General features: G+C 38.0%; 1 protein-coding gene across 1 annotated transcript in view; it reads left to right on the forward strand.

Moving 5' to 3' along the window:
- Nucleotides 1–17,798, forward strand: part of PTPRN2 (protein tyrosine phosphatase receptor type N2) — a 665,321-nt gene that overhangs the window by 626,583 nt on the left and 20,940 nt on the right. The window contains exons 19-22 of the mRNA XM_040589330.1: nt 3,195–3,314; nt 4,474–4,640; nt 10,233–10,286; nt 12,370–12,434. Coding sequence (XP_040445264.1) covers nt 3,195–3,314; nt 4,474–4,640; nt 10,233–10,286; nt 12,370–12,434 — 406 coding nt within the window. The remainder of the gene's footprint in view (nt 1–3,194; nt 3,315–4,473; nt 4,641–10,232; nt 10,287–12,369; nt 12,435–17,798) is intronic.

Genomic DNA, 17,798 nt, shown 5'->3' on the forward strand with positions numbered 1-17,798 from the left:
ACGCTACCTTCCCTTTTCAGCAAAGCATGTATTGTGAGCTCTGTAGTGAGCTCCTATATGTAACTCAGACTTTATCACTTCCATTCAGGAGACTCCATTCAACATTTCTTCTTCTCCTGAAAGCATTACCATAAATTACAAACATGAAGCTGCCTGGGCTAAATGGTCTAAATAAGTTTAGTTTCATATATTAGAGAGCTATATATGTATATATTATATACTAAACATAATATATAGAAAAATATATTTAGTTTTTATGGACATATAGAGTTTAAGGCTTAATTTTGCTAGGCTGTACCTAAAAAGAAAAACCTCAGCCCTGAGGACCAGATAGTCTCTTTATTCTTATATCACATGCATTGACTCACTTTCTACTGTGCACGCACACAAATTTCAGAATTACGTGCATTATTGTGGATTTGCAACCGAACTTCCTCCTTTGTTCTCCAAGCCCAGCTGAAACGTGTCTTAGGTTACCAGAGGTGCTTCTCCAAAGGGGTTGTGCAGGCCAGGTCTGTGCTACCTGTTCCTTCATTACAAAGACGTGCTCCTTGGGGCCACTTTCTAGCACGTGGCTGTGTCTGACAGTGAGCACAGCAAAGTGTTAGGTGCTGGGAGCAGCGGCTTCTCAAAAACCCATCAGCAGGTTAAAGATGGAGTGGTGAACCGGCAGCAGTATAAAACTTTGTGAACTGCCTTTGACTCATCCCACTTCTATGTTATTTGGGAAGAAATCCAGGTAACAGCCTGATGGTCTAACATTTAAATTATCAAGGAAACAAAGAAAATGCTGTACTCCTCCGGTCACAGGCTGGGAGTTTTAGTGAAAATCCTGTCTCAATGGTAAGCACAGGAGATGCAGTGACAATTGCATGTAACAGGGAGGACGGCACTAGATTGTATTGCCTTCTTGATTTAGTAGATTTGACTTCTACATTTTCACACAATGACCTAAAAGAAATATTATACCCCAGAGTAACTTTGAAATTGTTTGTTTAAATTAACTTTCATTTGGATTTATGCTTAATGAAATCTTCAGAGACGCAGACAGCCCCTCTCTAATGAAATGCTGTATCTTTGAACCAATGAACAGGGTTGCCAAACTGTAAGGATTCCTCTCTAAATGAGTGGGCTTTTATAATGTTACACTTGGGTGGCACAAGCAGAGTGCTAGATGATTAGTTTATGGTCTAGATCATTGTATTTTTATTACACTCATAAAAACTGTGTTTCTCCTCATTTTCGTAATGGCTTCAATGAGCTTCTATACCTTCTAGAGGCACATTAAATCGTTATGTGATGAAAGTACTGATTTAGTGGGGCTAGTTTTAAAGTAAGATGCATGTTTTGAATTCTTATCTTAGTCTGATTGCTGACTGAAAAAGGTGAAACTACGTTAGAATGAATGAAATCTCTTATCATCTTCCTTACATACAAAGAAGGTTCCCAGCTGTGGCCTAAAACAAATGCAGGACAAAAAAGATACAAGTGATAAATCTACGTCTGTCTGTAAAATAAGCTATCTATCAGTTTAAAGTAATTTTGCTGGTTTTGTGGCATTATGAGTTTTTAACAGGAGGATGGGTGGATTATAGATATTTTTATTTTTAAAATGTTTTTAAGGGGAGAAGAGAAAGAAGATAAAGATTATTTTTATTCCATATAGGCAACTGTAATTTTTTTCCCCACTTCTGTTCAAAATTATAAATAACCCTATTCTGTGCAAACCCTAGATTAATTTCTCTAAATAATTCTAAGCTTGTTTTAAAAGTTGTTTTAATTATGTTGCAAAATGGAAAAAAAAAAGGAAGAGAAATGTTATTTGTTTCTCTATATGCAAGCTATTCTTAAAAGAGAAGACAACATCATTATCCATGAATGGGAAACCTTTTTATTTGATATGTAATTAAAAAAAATAATCCTTGAATTGAATGTATCATCTCATCTTTGCACAGTTTAGACAAAGGCCTTTTTTGTTTACAAAATTTACATGTCAATACAGTTGCTTCTAAATATTTCTGTGAAATAAACATAACCCTTCACAAAAAGCGCAGTTTACTCTTCATTCAGTAATTTTATATGCTAGCAAAAAGACAATGAAAGTTGTATGCAAATATAACATCAATGTACAGCATAATAATAACAGTTTTTAGTGATTATGCTGCTTGGTATTAATTCATAGGAGCCTTTTTGTTCAGCCATGGGCTGTGTTTGGAACAGAGATACGCCAGACCAGAGCATCTCTGCTTGTTTGCTGTTTGTGGGAGGCATCCACAAATCCTTTAGTTGAGGATGCACTGGATTCCTGTATCCTACTTTGTGGCTGGCCTCAATTATTAAGTGATCATGCTGGTGGTGAAGATACACTGTTTTCTTCTGCTCCTGCTGTACCTGTGCTCTGTGAGTGCACAGTCTGCAGCAGGAGTTGGACTTCTACCTCCAGAGAAAAAAAGGAAAGTAAAAGGGGAAAACAGAGCTAGACAAAGAAAAGGAAAAACAAAAAGGAAAAGAAGAAAAAAAGAAGGAAGGGAACAAAAAAGGAAGAAAGGGAGGAAGAAGAAAGAAAATAATGCACATTTGCAACAAATCTTTTGTAAATGTGCATTTGGAGGGACGATTCCCCCATCTGAAATGTTTCTGGAAGGACAGATTTGGTTTGGGTTTTTCCTGCTTTTTCCTCATTACTGTTGTTCAGATGCAACTTCTATGATTGTTTCAGCAATGCAGCGCTTTAATAGCTTTTGCTACATGGCAAGCTGTAAAAAGACACAGGGTTGAGGACACAAACAGGTTTCAATACATGTGACTTTAGTAGGTCCATGCTGCTTTAGTATTAAATATCAAAACCCAAATATCTGTATGTTCTGCGAGCATAGTTCAGTGTTCCCTTTGTGGATCTAAAAGTTTGACAGAAAAGCAGCTGAACACGGTACCGGGAACGAGGAGAGATTTTGTGGAAGACCCGAATTGAAATAGCAGGATATTCTTTAATATTTCATGGACGCCTGCAAAATACGGTGCCAGTTTATTCAGGGATTTGAAAGCAGCTGCAGAGTAAAAGTGTCTAATGAAAATGAAATAAATTTCCTGTGAATGGAATAAATTTTGATTGTGTGTCTGAGTGCAGTAATTATACATGTCACGCAGTAATTAGGCAGTCACAATGTGGCCACGGTGTCTTTCTTTGTCTGCAGATGGTCTGGGAGAACGGCTGTGTCGTTATTGTCATGCTGACACCCCTCGTGGAAAACGGAGTCAAACAGTGCTACCACTATTGGCCGGACGAAGGGTCAAACCTCTACCACATCTACGAGGTACCTAAACAAAATATCTGGTTCTAAATGTGACACTAAGTGTACGGGTTGATTTTATACAGGGCAAAATGGGGTTCAAGCTGATCTAACCTGGAGGTTGAGCTGAGGGCTCTTAAATACACTTTGTGTGCCTTCGAGTAGTTTTAGGTTTGCAGAAAATCTGAACACAGTTTTAATAGCCATGTAGTTTCTACTGAATAAGATCCCATAAATAATGAGCCAAGTATTACAATGAAAAAAGGACAATAATCATGTTTTTCAGATGGTTTTGCAAGTGTTTGAAATATGAAAAAATGTATCTATATTTTATAGGTAAATAGTATTTTTAGAACTAGTGAAATTTGCCTTAGGAAAGCTATATGTATCTCTTTGTAGAAAAGCCTATATTATCTTTAGTATCTTTATATCTTTAGTAATTAATGCTATCTATTTTTACCTCTTGCCTCAGTCACAACAGCAAATATATATTTTTCTTTTCTGCTTTACATTTCTACTCCAAAATTTGACATCACCAGTTTTGTTGCTATGTAACGTTGACAATGGCTGTTAGATTTTCCCAGTTGTCCAGCTGAGTAGAGTGAGAAAATAATACCACAATACAAAGAATAGGAAAACGTGAGGAAATACTGTTATTTAAAGTAAAATGGGAACAAACTAATTTTCTGAAAAGATGAACTGTGCAAATAAGCTGCATTTTTTAATGCTTATTTTTCTACGTAGCAGAAGAAGCTGACTTTTAACTTCTCATGTGAATTCAACTCAGATTTTTAAGACCTCTGCGAGTGACCTGGGCAGTGCATTCTGGGCATTTCCAAGTAGAAAGCGACTGGAAGTCTTAACATATTTTCAGGCAGTGTCTTTTGTATTCACATAATGATATGAAGTTTCAACTCAGTGATTTTTCCTTTTGCATTAAAACTGTCAAGAATTTTTCTTACATTTTCAATAGACTAGCAGGGACAGCTAACCCTTTCCTGACAACTACACTGCTTGCTAAACTAAAAAAAAAAAAAAATTTTCCCAGCACTCGCCAATTTGCTAATAAAAATAAAACTTTCATGCAATTCCTTCATCCCAGACATCTTACACTTGCAGTCCTGAAGATGTGGCTAGCAACCAAAATTACTGATCTCCGTTTGTTTCTTCCTGTGGCGTGTAGGTAAACCTTGTCTCTGAGCATATCTGGTGCGAGGATTTCCTTGTGAGAAGCTTCTATCTGAAGAACCTGCAGACGAATGAGACCCGCACAGTGACGCAGTTCCACTTCCTCAGCTGGAACGATCAGAGGGTTCCTGCTTCCACAAGATCACTTCTGGATTTCCGCAGGTAAAGCACAAAGTATGACAGTTTCTTTAAGACAATCCGGATCTGAGGAACTAAACTAGTCCTTTTACTTGTCCTTTAAATATTTCTGGTTTGAAAGGAGGTTCCTCAGCCTGTGATGCCACAATGCTAAACTAACACCAAAATCTGCAGTAGGTTGATGTTGAGTGTTGTCTCACGTGTAGATGTTGCCTGGTTTTAAGACGTATTCATTTCCCATTTAGAGATCGATACCTTTCCTCCCTCTGTACAGCCCTTTGGTGCTTCTGTATCCGTTCTGCAACTTCCAGGCTTTTTTATATGTCTCCCCTATGATCCTTATTGCAGGAATCTCACAAATAAATAGTGTAGTATGAGTACACTTAAAAAAAAAACAAACCAGTGTGGTGGAGTCATATGGAAATAACAGCATTCCCATGGGAATGTTTGCTCGTAAGGATGAGACAGTGAGGTCTGTAGACCTTCTGTGGCTGCAGGAAGGTGGAAATTTGAGAAAGCAGATGAAAATGTTGACAAAGCATACCCTCTGGAATTTTAAGGGAAGTCAACGTGGCTTTAAAATACAAATATACAAAGGCAAAACCTGTGAAAGTCCTTGCCACCTTCTCTAGTGTTTGCTGTGTCTATCTAAATTTTAATTTGAAAATTAAAGCCATGCATGATAAATACTGGACTGAAATAATCTTCATTTGATTGCAAACCGTGCCCAGTGCATCGTGTGTAGGTGTTAGCGTATGCCAGCTAATCCACAGTGATGTGCTTATGGCTAATGAAAAGAATCTCCAGGAGGTTTGGGGAGTCGGTTCTCAATCCGCAAGCGGCCTGTGGGATCGCGTGTTTTCCCCTCTGTACTACAATATTATATACAACCCCCCAAAGTGATTATAAGGGGCTCAGTGCTCAAAGGGTCCAAACTTGTTTCTTTCAATACATGCTAGGAGCTCTGACTGATGCCAGAGTTGTGCATCTGCACCTGAGCGGAGAAGCTGGTTGCCTGTTGGCAGAATTTTACCCTCAAAAATTTAGGACTAAATGGCACTCTTCATCCATCAGTATTCTCATACGTATTGCAAGGCTTCTCAAAGCAGAGAGTCATCTGACATGGTGCGGGTCAAGTAACGGAGTACAGCTGTGCTGAGTCACTAGGAGCTATGGCTAGGTAAGAATATAAGGATATGCTACAGATTCGCAATGCAAAAGTGATAGCAGGGGAAGGAAGCATGGCCATAGGATGGAGTTGAAATTGTAATTGAATATTCAAGGTTTTGTTCTCTGAGTTCAAACTTTAATGTGATTTTTATAGGTTGATTTCCCTTTGCTTGTGGTACCGAGGAAGTTGCCTGTAGTGAATTTCTGTAGTGAAAATTCTGAATTGGTTCTATCAAGCCATGTGAGGCTGCAGCACGGAGCCAACACAACGTCTGATTTTGCTCATTTTGAAGTTAGTGGGAAAGCTGCTAGCAGTTCTAACTAGACTATAAATGAGCCTGTACAGCCAGGACATCTGAAGTTCGGAGCACCTCAACTCCGACTTGCTACAGTAAGAACTGAGGACCCTGCATGAGCTGCAGGATTAGATCCACAGTAAGTCACAGTTCACATCACCAAGAAAGCACTTCTTAAAGTGACATTGTGTAAGGGTTAGATAGCCATGTTGAAGAACTGTTGCAGATACTTTGAAAAAGAAAATTTATAAGTAGATAGAGAAAAGTAGCGGAGCTGCCATTCTTTGTATTTAAAGCCAGTATGGGAATGAACCTGTTAAGATTTAATTGAATTCTGAGTGTTCGTTTCATATGTATTCACAGTCCAGTGTAGGGTACTGTAATCATTTGCTACGTGCAGATTTTGTACAATGAACTCATAATACTGAATGCATAGTAAAATTCCGTCTGAAAAGGAATTTTGGCATGCACAATAGCTGGTCTATGAATCTCAGTTTTCTTGGTCATCTGATGTTGCTGTTTTTTTAATGACAAAAAAACCTAATGCACTATTGCCAAAATAATGTATTTGGAATTCATTTATACAATACATGTTTTGCACCTGAAGCTTTCTATTTAAAGTACAAACTCCGCTGGATTACGACAGCTGAGTCATAAAGCCCCCAGAATAAATGTCTGGCAGCGCTACCATACTCATAGAGGGTGGTGCTAGGAAGGGGCTGCTCTCATTTCTTTTAATCTTATCTATGTTTTTATGTGCATTCAGTGTGTTTGTATATATATATGGATATGTGTGTATATTTATATATTCACATACATATATGAAATTAAGCATATACATAACCAACCCTCTATTTTTTATAATTCATCACCAAGAAAAATTGGATTCCCAAAATTACCTTGCCCAGAGTCTGTGGAAATATGGACCTTAAAATTTTTATTGAAGTAAATTTTGCAAGTCTCTTTGAAAACTTGAAAGCTTACAGTTCTCTTACTATGTATCAGTGTTTTAGATGATTTTGCATCTAGCAGATACATTAAACCTTATGGAATAATCTATCGTACTTTCAGAATGTAGGTATAAATTGCCAAAAAGAGATTATTCTATATATTTTAAAAATCTGTACAAAAGACAGTCCCTGAGAGGTGAGGCTACTACAGAAACCACTGGTCAGTTTTAAATGCTTCTGGAGTCCTAATTTCATTTTGAACAATAGACCAATCATTATTGCTCTGGACTAGCTTGTTAGTCATGCACTGATATGTGTAATTAAATATTTCTTGAGCCCAGAGGGAGCACATTTACACTTTAAAGAGGGACTGCTAAGCTAAAAGATAATTAGCATCACATGTGAGGGCTTTGCTTAAAATATATATCTATTATGCTATCACTTCTCGCTGTGTGCAATGGCATTTACTAACACTGCTCACTTTAAAAATGGACAAATTCTTATTTTGCCAGCTAATTAGCGGTTGCCAGTGTCATTTTTGTGATGTTGCAGCTAGTAATATGAGCCCAGTTGCATAGTCACAAAAGTGATCATTGGAAACTGTGACTCTGCTGCAGGGACAATGTGGGAAACCCCTTTTCTGAGCCTCTAACGACCTCTGACCTTTGCTTGCTGATGGTTTGCATGATGATTTCTTTTTCACTCAATGAGCCAAGGGTTGGTTTGTATTACTAATCATTCTTTCTAAGTTAATTCTTCCTGTATATGTATATATATATATATAAAAAAATATATATTTTCTTCAACATTCAAGAACTTTGCTTACTGATGAATTTTCAGCTCACTCTCATTAGCCAGAACTAAGAACGAAATGAGATGTTGCTGCACTTCTAAATATTTTCATAAGCTATATATAGACAAAGCTATGAACCAGCTGGATTGAAACCCTTTGTTTTAATGTGTTTTCTGAAATGTGTGATAATGAAAATGTTTGAAACGCCTTCAATAAAACTGACAAACATAAGGTGTCTTTCCCTAACATGTGTCTCTGGCTGTCTGATTTACTGAGAGGTCTGATTTACTGAGAGGTTTAGATCGAGTTTGTCATTGAAATTATATTAGGACTTTGGTAGATGGCTAGTCACAACATGCAAATATCATATTAGTGGTGCCATACAAGGAACAAAGGAACCACACAAGCAGAAAAAGAAATGGTAAATACCCTCCATAGTTACTAGCTTTTATTTAAGATGTTAAATGCAGAAACAACTTTGCTAATGCACATGGTGGGAGGTGGGGGGAGGATGACCAGCTGCACTGCACGTAGGGGAATGCAGACTGACTGTGTCTGATGTTGTTACAGACATTTCAAATATAATTTACTGTACAATACAAAAAATAAATATCAGGGTTTATATTGTGTAGAAGGAGTTGGTCCTCAGATACGACCATCAAGAAATGAATGGTTCATTCATGTGAAAACTCTACTGCAGCTTAAGTCATTGAAATTTTGCTTGGTAGTGCCTGCGTATATATGCATTTATGGACCTATAAATGGTCCATTTAACTTCTAAAGTCAGGTGCTTCTCGATGACTTACCACTTATTTCATAGAACATTGTTCTACTGCATTAATTACTTATATCCAAGGATTATGAATAAAGACAGAATGTCTCTGTAAGTAGGATTTACATCAGTAAGCAAAAGAGTAAGAATTGTGAAAAATTCCTGAATTCAAATGTTTAAAGGATTCATTACAAGAACTTAATATTGTTATCAAGTCCAGTTAGAATCTTAAATAATAAAAAGCAGAATGTGATAATGCAGTTTCATGGGACATCACCAACATCTCTGTAGCCTGTTTGGGTTGAGTTCCAGGTATCCTGACTCACTGTCAGAGTTAGAAGTTTAGGCATCTTCAGGCTATACTGTAAGCAATGTTTAAAGATATATGCATGTTTTCACAGCACAGATGTTAGTGAATAGATGAACAGCCAAGAACTAAATGATTCAGTAGGTTAGTTATGCTTTAAAATTCATAATAACATTGTACCGCAGTTGCCAAATTCCAGCAGCTCACTTCAGTTTAGCAGTCAGGATCCTGTGTAACACTTGTGCTGAGCTGGGGACTATTAGGGGGTCTGGGCACCCCTTGGAAGCTGCCCTGTGAAATGGTTTCACAGGAGACCTTCTAGCTCTGGTAACCTCAAACATCTCACCAAATAAATGGAATGAAAGGTTTTGATTTCTTGAAGCAATGCTTTCCCATTTTAGCCTTTATTCAGCTTGCCTTGATAACATATGTGTGCATATTTTATGTTTTTTTGGGGGCCTGTAACATACTTGACATGCAAAATATATCCTAGAGCAGAAGACAGGGTTTGGGATTTGGGTTTTTGTAAGGCAATTTAAATAGATTTAAACCAATTTTGTGGGCTCTATTCTTAGACTGAATATCTTGGTTTTTTGTCAGCACTGGTTAATTCCTTCCTTGATTTTACATATCAGCAGACCTGTTTGATAGCTGTACTTTCATTGATTGACTTCGGATATATTCTCTTGCCACTGAGAATGTTTAACCAGGAAGCTGTAGAAGAGAATAATTTGTAAATATTAAATATACAAGACTTCTACACTAGAACCAAAGCAGTAAAGCTTTCTGATGGTTTTAGTTATTTTTATCACAATAGATTACATTTTAGGATTTTGTGAGAAGCTTTTCAGGAGATTTGGTATTTGCCTTTCTGGGGAGAACTGGCTTAACAAATCAGCACGCATTGCACAAAGTATAGTGACATAGCCAGTTTTGATTTTCGATTCAGTTTGATGCCCCTTGATACTTCTTTGAGCAAGCTCATGAACTCAAAGATGGCTGTAAAATTAAAGCATCTCAAGATAATCTTAGTTTTGGAGCTAAGACGGGACATTTGAGAAAAGAGATCGTTTATTTTGCCTAGCCAACAGTGATAACTGAAAACAGGGATGTTTTTTGGGATTTCTACAGTGGCAAAATTTCTACAGAATCAAACTTTAAAAACGATCATGTATGTAACAACTGCTTGTTGTACTAGCAAATTATCAACCTGACTGTTTCTTTAAAGACTGTTAATATGTACTTTTTCTTACTGCGTATTTTTGACAGTTGGCTAAAGAAACAATAGTAATATGCTTAATTAATTTTTTGTGTCTGTTTTATTTCAGAAAAGTAAACAAGTGCTACAGGGGTCGCTCTTGTCCAGTAGTTGTTCATTGCAGGCAAGTACAATTTCTAAAATAGCTTTAGAGAGATTTGTATGTGTAAGAATTTATTTTTTTTTTTTTAATGGGCAAATTAAAGCTTTAGATGAATCACTAAACAGATAGTGAGGTAGGCTGAAGGTATTAAATATAATTCAATTGTTTTTAATGCTAATTAATACTGAGGATCTGTTTTAATAACAAAATTATCTTTTCCTGTGATTTCATAGATGTTGTGCCACAATTTAACAATGTATGGCTGTCTTTTCCAATATAAGTAGCACTTCATTTTCATAAATCTCCTTCAAAATGATAGTGATTCCTTGCATCTCCTCCCAATTCAGTTGTCTTTATTTTATTAACACTCAGTTACGTTTTATTTCTTCTTTGCTTGCTTTCAGTGACCATGGTAAGAAGAGGGCAATGTCAGGGAGTGGAAATCTACCCAGAGATCAAGTGATCCTTTAAGCGTAGATTATCTTTGGGCCTGACAGTCTGATAGATGCACACAAAAGCTATCGGGCAGGTCAATGGAAAACTTTGCCATAATGACACTAATGGTTGGTTTTCTTATTGGATGCTCTGACTTGTAAGGAGAATGTTGCACCTATTTATCAAAAATATTCTTATCGATAAGGAAGACAGAAAAACAACCTTGCTAAGAGGCAGGTTGTTTAACATGGGGTACTCCACTTCGGGTGGGAGTGAGAAGAAAGGGGACATGTTTCACATGTGGCTCAGCAGAATTAGCTTCCACTGGATGCTAGGAGGCCCTCTGCAGAGGTGAATGCTCTGGAGGAGGCTTGTTTGCATTGCATTGAGGAAGCCTGGGAAAAGGAACATTTGATGCAGAATGAAGAACCTTCAAGTTTCTTGCTTTTTCCTTACTGTGATGGATGGAAGTGCCTGCCATCAGCTCAGTAGTTTTTGTTTTTATTGGGCCTGATCGCTGCTTTGTCTCTTATTATTCAGTTTAACTAATAAGATTGTGTCTTTGTTCCTTTCATGGACGCAGAAAAAAAAATTATTACCATTACCTCCTTTTCTCTAAGCAGTGATCTAGTAACTGAAAGAAAAAAACCTCTGTCCACAGAGACTTAACAAAAATTAAGTTTCAAAGCCTGCCTGTAAACAGAATGTAATAACGCGCTTCACGCTGTTCTATTATTTTTCCTTTCATTAATTCTTGTACACAAATTGAGCTATCAATAAAAATAATGGCTTAATTAATAAAACTACATACCAGTCTAATTGGTCACACATGCACCTTTGTAAAAATTTTAGGGAGGGAAAGAAAAAAAGCTTTTACTTAAAGTCTTAATTATGTTTGCTAACAGCAGCTCTAAAAGAGCATCACGCTGGCAATTACACATTGCTCTCTGAAAGGGACACAAGCTGCATTCAGATTAGGGAGCTTTCCCCCTCCCCAGGCTTGGTCTCACATCTCTGAGGAAGGGCTGATGGCACACAACAGTTAAAGCTGTTTCTTGGGAATTACATGATAATATTTTTTCTGGTCATTGCAACTAAGGAAGAATTCAAGGGAAAGGTTAAAAGAATAAACAAACCACTCATGATGTATAGTGAAGGAAGACTGCAGTCCCTCAGTAGTCAAATATTTTGGTTCTCAAATGCGTGTCAGTATGCATTCCCTCTGACCACTGTGTTCAAACGCAACCCATGACATTTTGAGACCATTCTGGATAATGTTCTGCTCTAGCTTATTCTGTGGTTCTTGATGTCACATACAAGTGACTCTAAGCTCATTGTATGGGCACTTCTTGAACAGAAGGGTATCCTGGTTTAGGGTTAATGGCTTTACCACTGTTGTTTAAAATGCTTTCTTGCAGAAACACAACTCGGCTTAAAAAATCAAAACAAAGCCCTGTTATCCGTGCAGACTAATAGTTAATCTTCCACAAACAGCTTGCATTAATTCAGTGCAAGCTTTCTCTCTCCTCTCAGTACCATGCTTTAGCCCCTTGTTCTGTCCTCTCCCCCCCATGTGTAAAAGTATAAACATTGAGGGCAGGTACCTGCATGTTGAGTCTAGATACACATTGATAGGCTTTATTTTTTCTTTTTCCCTTTCTGTTGGCAGCAATGGTGCGGGAAGAAGTGGAACCTACATTCTAATTGACATGGTTCTCAATAAAATGGCCAAAGGTGAGAATCGAAAGGCTTGTTACTTCCTCAGTACTGGAAGATGTGCTTGTGTTGCCGTGGCAACGCGGGGAACAATATTCACAGAAAATCTGAGAATAAATTAAAGGCAAATTGTACTCCTTCCTGAATGTTCTTAAGTTTTATTTTCATAGCAATTTCAAACAACAAACCCAAGCACAAATGCTTTGTGAATGAGCAGGTGGATTTGTGCTGCTGAGAAGTATTTGAATTTTAAAATTTGTAATTTAAAATAGTTCTTAGAGTTTTTAGAAGATACCTTGGGACTGTACAATCCTTATTTGATGGTTACATGAGTTAGGTGCTGGACTGCTTTATGGCTGTTGCCTGGTTCTCTGTCACCTGGTCAAACAACCATTAACTCTTCATTTTGTGGCTGCCCGTTGCCACTAAATTGCCTAGAAGACCTGGTACCAGACAGGGCCTCCTGCGCTGCACAGGTTTGTCTCTTAGGAGGAAAAAGACTGTAGTGAACAGGACAGAGGACTGAAAATAAATCAGTTAATGCTCTGTTCCCGGTTCTGCGACTGCCTGTTCAATATTGAACAATTTATTTAATTTTTCTGTTCCTTAGTTTCCTTATCTGTGAGATGTAATTTTATGAAGTGGGGAGTTATCTTTCAACATAAATCTATACTGTTGTTTGTTTAAAATGAAGTCTGTAGATTCTTTAGAGATTGGGACCATTCCCTTTGCATTTTATTTATTGTTAAATGGTTCATGGTGGGAAGTACTTGAAATACCCTGAAATAATCTTTGTATGTTAGAGCTAAACCAAAATTTTTATACTGATACTGTGTCTTCAAAAGGAAGAGGGGTAAAAGTGGGCATGTAAACCTGACCAAGGTCAAGACATCATAGTCACTTTATTTGTGTATTATTGTACCCATTCTTCGTGCCTTCGGCCATGTTTGTATCACAGTTTCGTAGAACTGCATTTTAAGAGGAAGAGAAATCTTATGAGGTTGAAAGTAAATAGAAAATAGTCATTTGCCTTTCTTAATTCTTAACCTGTGTTCTTAAGTCACCTTGATCTGGCATTATGCACATACGTGTATTTAAAGAAAGAATTAGTTGTAAAAACATACGTTAATTTATACAGAGAAACAATATTTAGTTCTTTGAGTTCTAACCACTTTACAGTTGTTTAAACTTTTCTAACATAGACATATTTGTATATTAGTTTAAAAATACACTCCATGCTTTGCAGTCATCTGCTTTTGCATCTTGCACGTCCCAGTCCTGTGGGGCGTAGCAGGGTCCCATCCCTTTAGAAAGAAGAGTTTAGCATTTTTTTTCTCTCCAGATTCTGTTAACATGTCTCATCAAACATGGACTCAATTTTCTGCCTGCGAGCACCATGTGGAACTGGCTGCTGATGTTAAAAGAAGTTAGGTGTTTGCCTTCTCCTTAGCACTGTACTGAAAATAAATTTTTCAGTGGGATGAGATTAGTTTTTCATGCTCGTTGGAAAACAGGTTTTCTCTCTGTGAAGGAATATGGAGATATTCCCAATGCTTGTTACGTGCCACGTGACAACCTAGTCTTTAAAAATAGAAGCAATGGTACATCGTAAAATTAATGTAGACCTTTGTTAAGTATTTGTTCGGCTCATTTCAGTCATCAGCAATGAGAAGCCATGATGAAAACTAGATTTTAAGTATATGCAATTTACTCGCATAAAGAAGTAAATGAGAAGTATTTTCTAGCTTGGGGCTTTCAGGCACTTAAGGGAGGGTTGACTTTGTTGTAAAAGCACTGAAGAATGCCATTTATTGACTCCATTGTACCATGTAATGTCAAATTCCATTTTAAGTGTGGGCTTAGCGCTTCACAATACCAGACAAGTCATGTGAAACTGGCCAGAGAAAGGCGTCACAGGGCTTTTTGGAGATCGGTCACCCCCATTTTGTTCTTGACCTGCTCCCCTCTGCCCATGGGGGTGTGCGACGCGAAATCCCCTGACCTGGTGCTTTGGCCGGGGTTTAAATGAAAGATCAAAGGGCAGAGCGGGCATCTCAGCCCTGCTGAGGTGGGCCTTTCCCAGGCTGTCACACTGTGCGGCCGCCAAAGGTTTTGTTCGGGCGGGAACCGAGGCCCAGCCTGTGCGGCCGGGGCCCTCTTTGTCTGGCCTGAGAAGCTGGAGGCCCAGGTTGAGGATCCAATGTTCATCAAATGATCAAAGGCCTGAAGCCCTGGACATGAAATCTTTCTTTCCATTTCCTTTTCTTAGAGAATGAATTGCACGAGTGGCAAAGAATGCCCTTTCCAAAGCTTTTATGTGGAGTGCGAGGGCTAACTTCAGAGTCCTTCAGCGCTAAACATAAAAATGTAAGTGCACTTTCAATCTGGGCCCAGCTGCAAGGCCAGCATCTAGTAACATTTCTTTCAAAAAGGCTTTTAAGGATTAGGGCCTTCAGTCTTTCAAAAAAAAAAAAAAACCCAAAAAAACGGACTTTTAGGAATAAACTTAGAATAATTTGAGTTTCTTGTTCCACTGTCTGGTTTATTAGAAAGTAGACAATAATGCATTTTTAAATCAAAGTAAATAGAGGAGTGCTTAGTTTCGGCAGTGGGAAAGTAGAAAGCAATCAATAAATGCCTTGGCTCTTTAGTGGGGTTTTTAATAGGGTGGGTTGAGAAAAGGAGCTCCTTGTTCATGTAATGATTTACTTCCCTGCATTCTCTTAGACAGTTAACTGTAAATGCCTTTGTCATTTACAATTTCTTCTCCTACTGCTCATTGAATTAATGCTAATACTTAGTCTATTAAACACGTTATAAATTCATATCTTCTACTGTCTTGCCTGTTGCTGTCCCTCATATTATTTTAGATGCTGAAAAACACCGGCCAGGGCTCTGTTCCTAGAGCGTAAAGCAGGGGACATCAAAATGGGGAGGGGGTTGTGCTCGACACCCACCATGTCAGTCTGACGGCCCCAGCCCCTTTGAGAAAGCAGGAATGAAATCTTAAAAAAAACCAAAGCACCCTGTGTCAGTGCACTTTGCAGGATGCTAAAAGTTGGTGCCAAGGGTAGAAATGCCCCCTTGGTGTACTGGGAGGGGTGGGTGTGTGTGTGCGGTGAGCTGGCAGGAGGGCACACAAGGGCTGGCAGGAACCCTTGCTCGGCAAACACCTTTCTGGCCCCCAGCTGCCTTTGAGAGCCACACAGCGCCGGCCTGCGGGACTCCCTCCGGCTCTGCGCAGCATCAGGAAGGATCTCCTCTTGGGTTGGGTTTTTTAATGAATTTCACTGTCCTCTGTGTAGTAAATGTAATGTCTGTATCTGTGCACATTCACTCCAAGCAGCCACATTAAATAATCTTATTAGTTCCTGGGGCAGTCAGAGAACAACAGTGTCTATTCAGTACTATCATTCTTGTGTTGTGTCAGCAAAAAGTTTTAAATGCAAGTGTATCCTTTTGTTTAGTTGTTCCAGTAACTTCATGCTGCTATTGATCATGTAGTTTATTTCTAGATTTATTTTTCTTGCTAGATTCATATGCAGAGTAGTTACAAAACCCTGATCCTGTGCTCATCAAAGTAATAGCAAAAACTATGTGGTGTTGAATATGGCCTTACAGTAAGACATTTAAAAAATTGTTTGACATGTTTTAGCTATGATAATGAATTAACTATGTTAATGATTTTTACATGGGTGTTACAGTTTTAAGGCAGTTACCAAGTCACCTCTCATTTCCCTGACAGACAGCTTAGGACAAGCTTTAGTTTTAAATGAGAAGCTGAGAAGTGATTTATTTCGACTCCGTGTGTGCTTCCATGATTTAAATAAATGCAGAAAATGGTATTGGATTGGTTTTGTAGATAACAATGCTTGCTGGATTTTTGACAGACTGTTTTTCTGAGGCTGATTTCTGCTGAGAATTTCAACATTCTTGTATTTACAAGTTTTATCCTTTGTTACTAGGGAAGATAAGCTGATTTAGATTTAGTCTACTTGATATTCCTTCCTCACCCCAAACTCACAGTAACTCTGAGCTGATCAGGTTTTTTTCTTTTTGTGTGAACTAGAGAAAAATTGAGAATTTTCTCATTTCTTGTCTTTCCTGCAGGCTTATTGTAGTGACTAAAAGTTTGATATATTGCAAGACATTTTTATTGAGTGTTTCTGGCACAAAAAAGAGAAAAAATGGGATTATGAGTCTTCCTACTTTCATTTTTCTGAACTGAGAAGCTAGGATAGGGTAGATAATAGTTTGATTTTTAGATATTAATCCAGCCAGCAGCTGCTTAGGGTTTGCTGACCATCCATTTTCTTGTGTTTGAACTAGCTGGAACGAGATGAGTCAAAGGGAAGGCGAATATGAATTTTAAAATCCTTTTAAAGTATTGATTTCCGAATTCTAAAACCCAGCAAAAAGATTCGATTTAGTAAAGCTGAACCAACGGTTTATTCTCTCGCGTTCAAAAGCTGGGATTATAATTGATGAGCACACACTCTGGCCTGGGCTGGCTGCGGAGGTTATCTCCCCAAGTCCTTTCCTTGCCCCCGCTACCCTATTGTCTGAGGGTCTTGTGAGTCAGCTCCTGAGCAGATGCAGTTTATACCGTGACATTTTAAGGCAAAACAAAAGATTCCTTAATTCGCCTTCTGACTCATCGTGATCAAATGATTTTGGCTAATCTGAACCCTTGCTGAGGTTTTGCTTATCTGCTGTGTGGATTTAACAATCATAATGAAGTTGTGGGGTTAGCTCCTCTCTGAAAGGATTTTATGAAAGAAAATGCTGGCCCATATTCATGTTAAAATGGATTCAATCTGCTTATTTTTGAGTCCTTATGCAAAGTCTGAGAAAATTCTGTTGTTCAGTTGTGCTGATACAAGTCTAGACCAGACTATTTCTGACATGCTCTTGGTGAACAAGGGGATATTTCTTTCACTGAGGATCCACCTTCTCCTATGAAAATAAAACTTAACATACTGTGTGTCATCCAGTGGTTGAAAAAATACATAGTATAAAAGAGACATTACTGGTGGGATTTTTTTTAATGGTTAAGAGAGCAAAAAGTGGGATTAGAAATAGGTGGTATTCTGGAGAAAAATTCAGGACTTAAAAATTCAGTTGTTTTCCTGTTTTAAGTTTGAATTGATCATATAGATGGTCTTTGAGATTTGGGTGAGATAGATTATTATCTCTAGGAAAAGGGGGGGGGGGAAATACAGGCCAGTAAAGCCTAAAAATTAGGGTTTGCTTTGTCCACTGTTTTGCTGTCCACAAGGCTGCCTCAGTTCTCAGCAGCAATAATGCTAACCAAGTAAATCTGAAATGTTGCTATTTCAATTTCTGATGGAAGCTCTTAGTGTCCATGTAAACATATCATAT

The sequence above is a fragment of the Falco naumanni genome, chromosome 4 (assembly GCF_017639655.2).
Source record: "Falco naumanni isolate bFalNau1 chromosome 4, bFalNau1.pat, whole genome shotgun sequence".
Lineage (NCBI taxonomy): Eukaryota > Metazoa > Chordata > Aves > Falconiformes > Falconidae > Falco > Falco naumanni.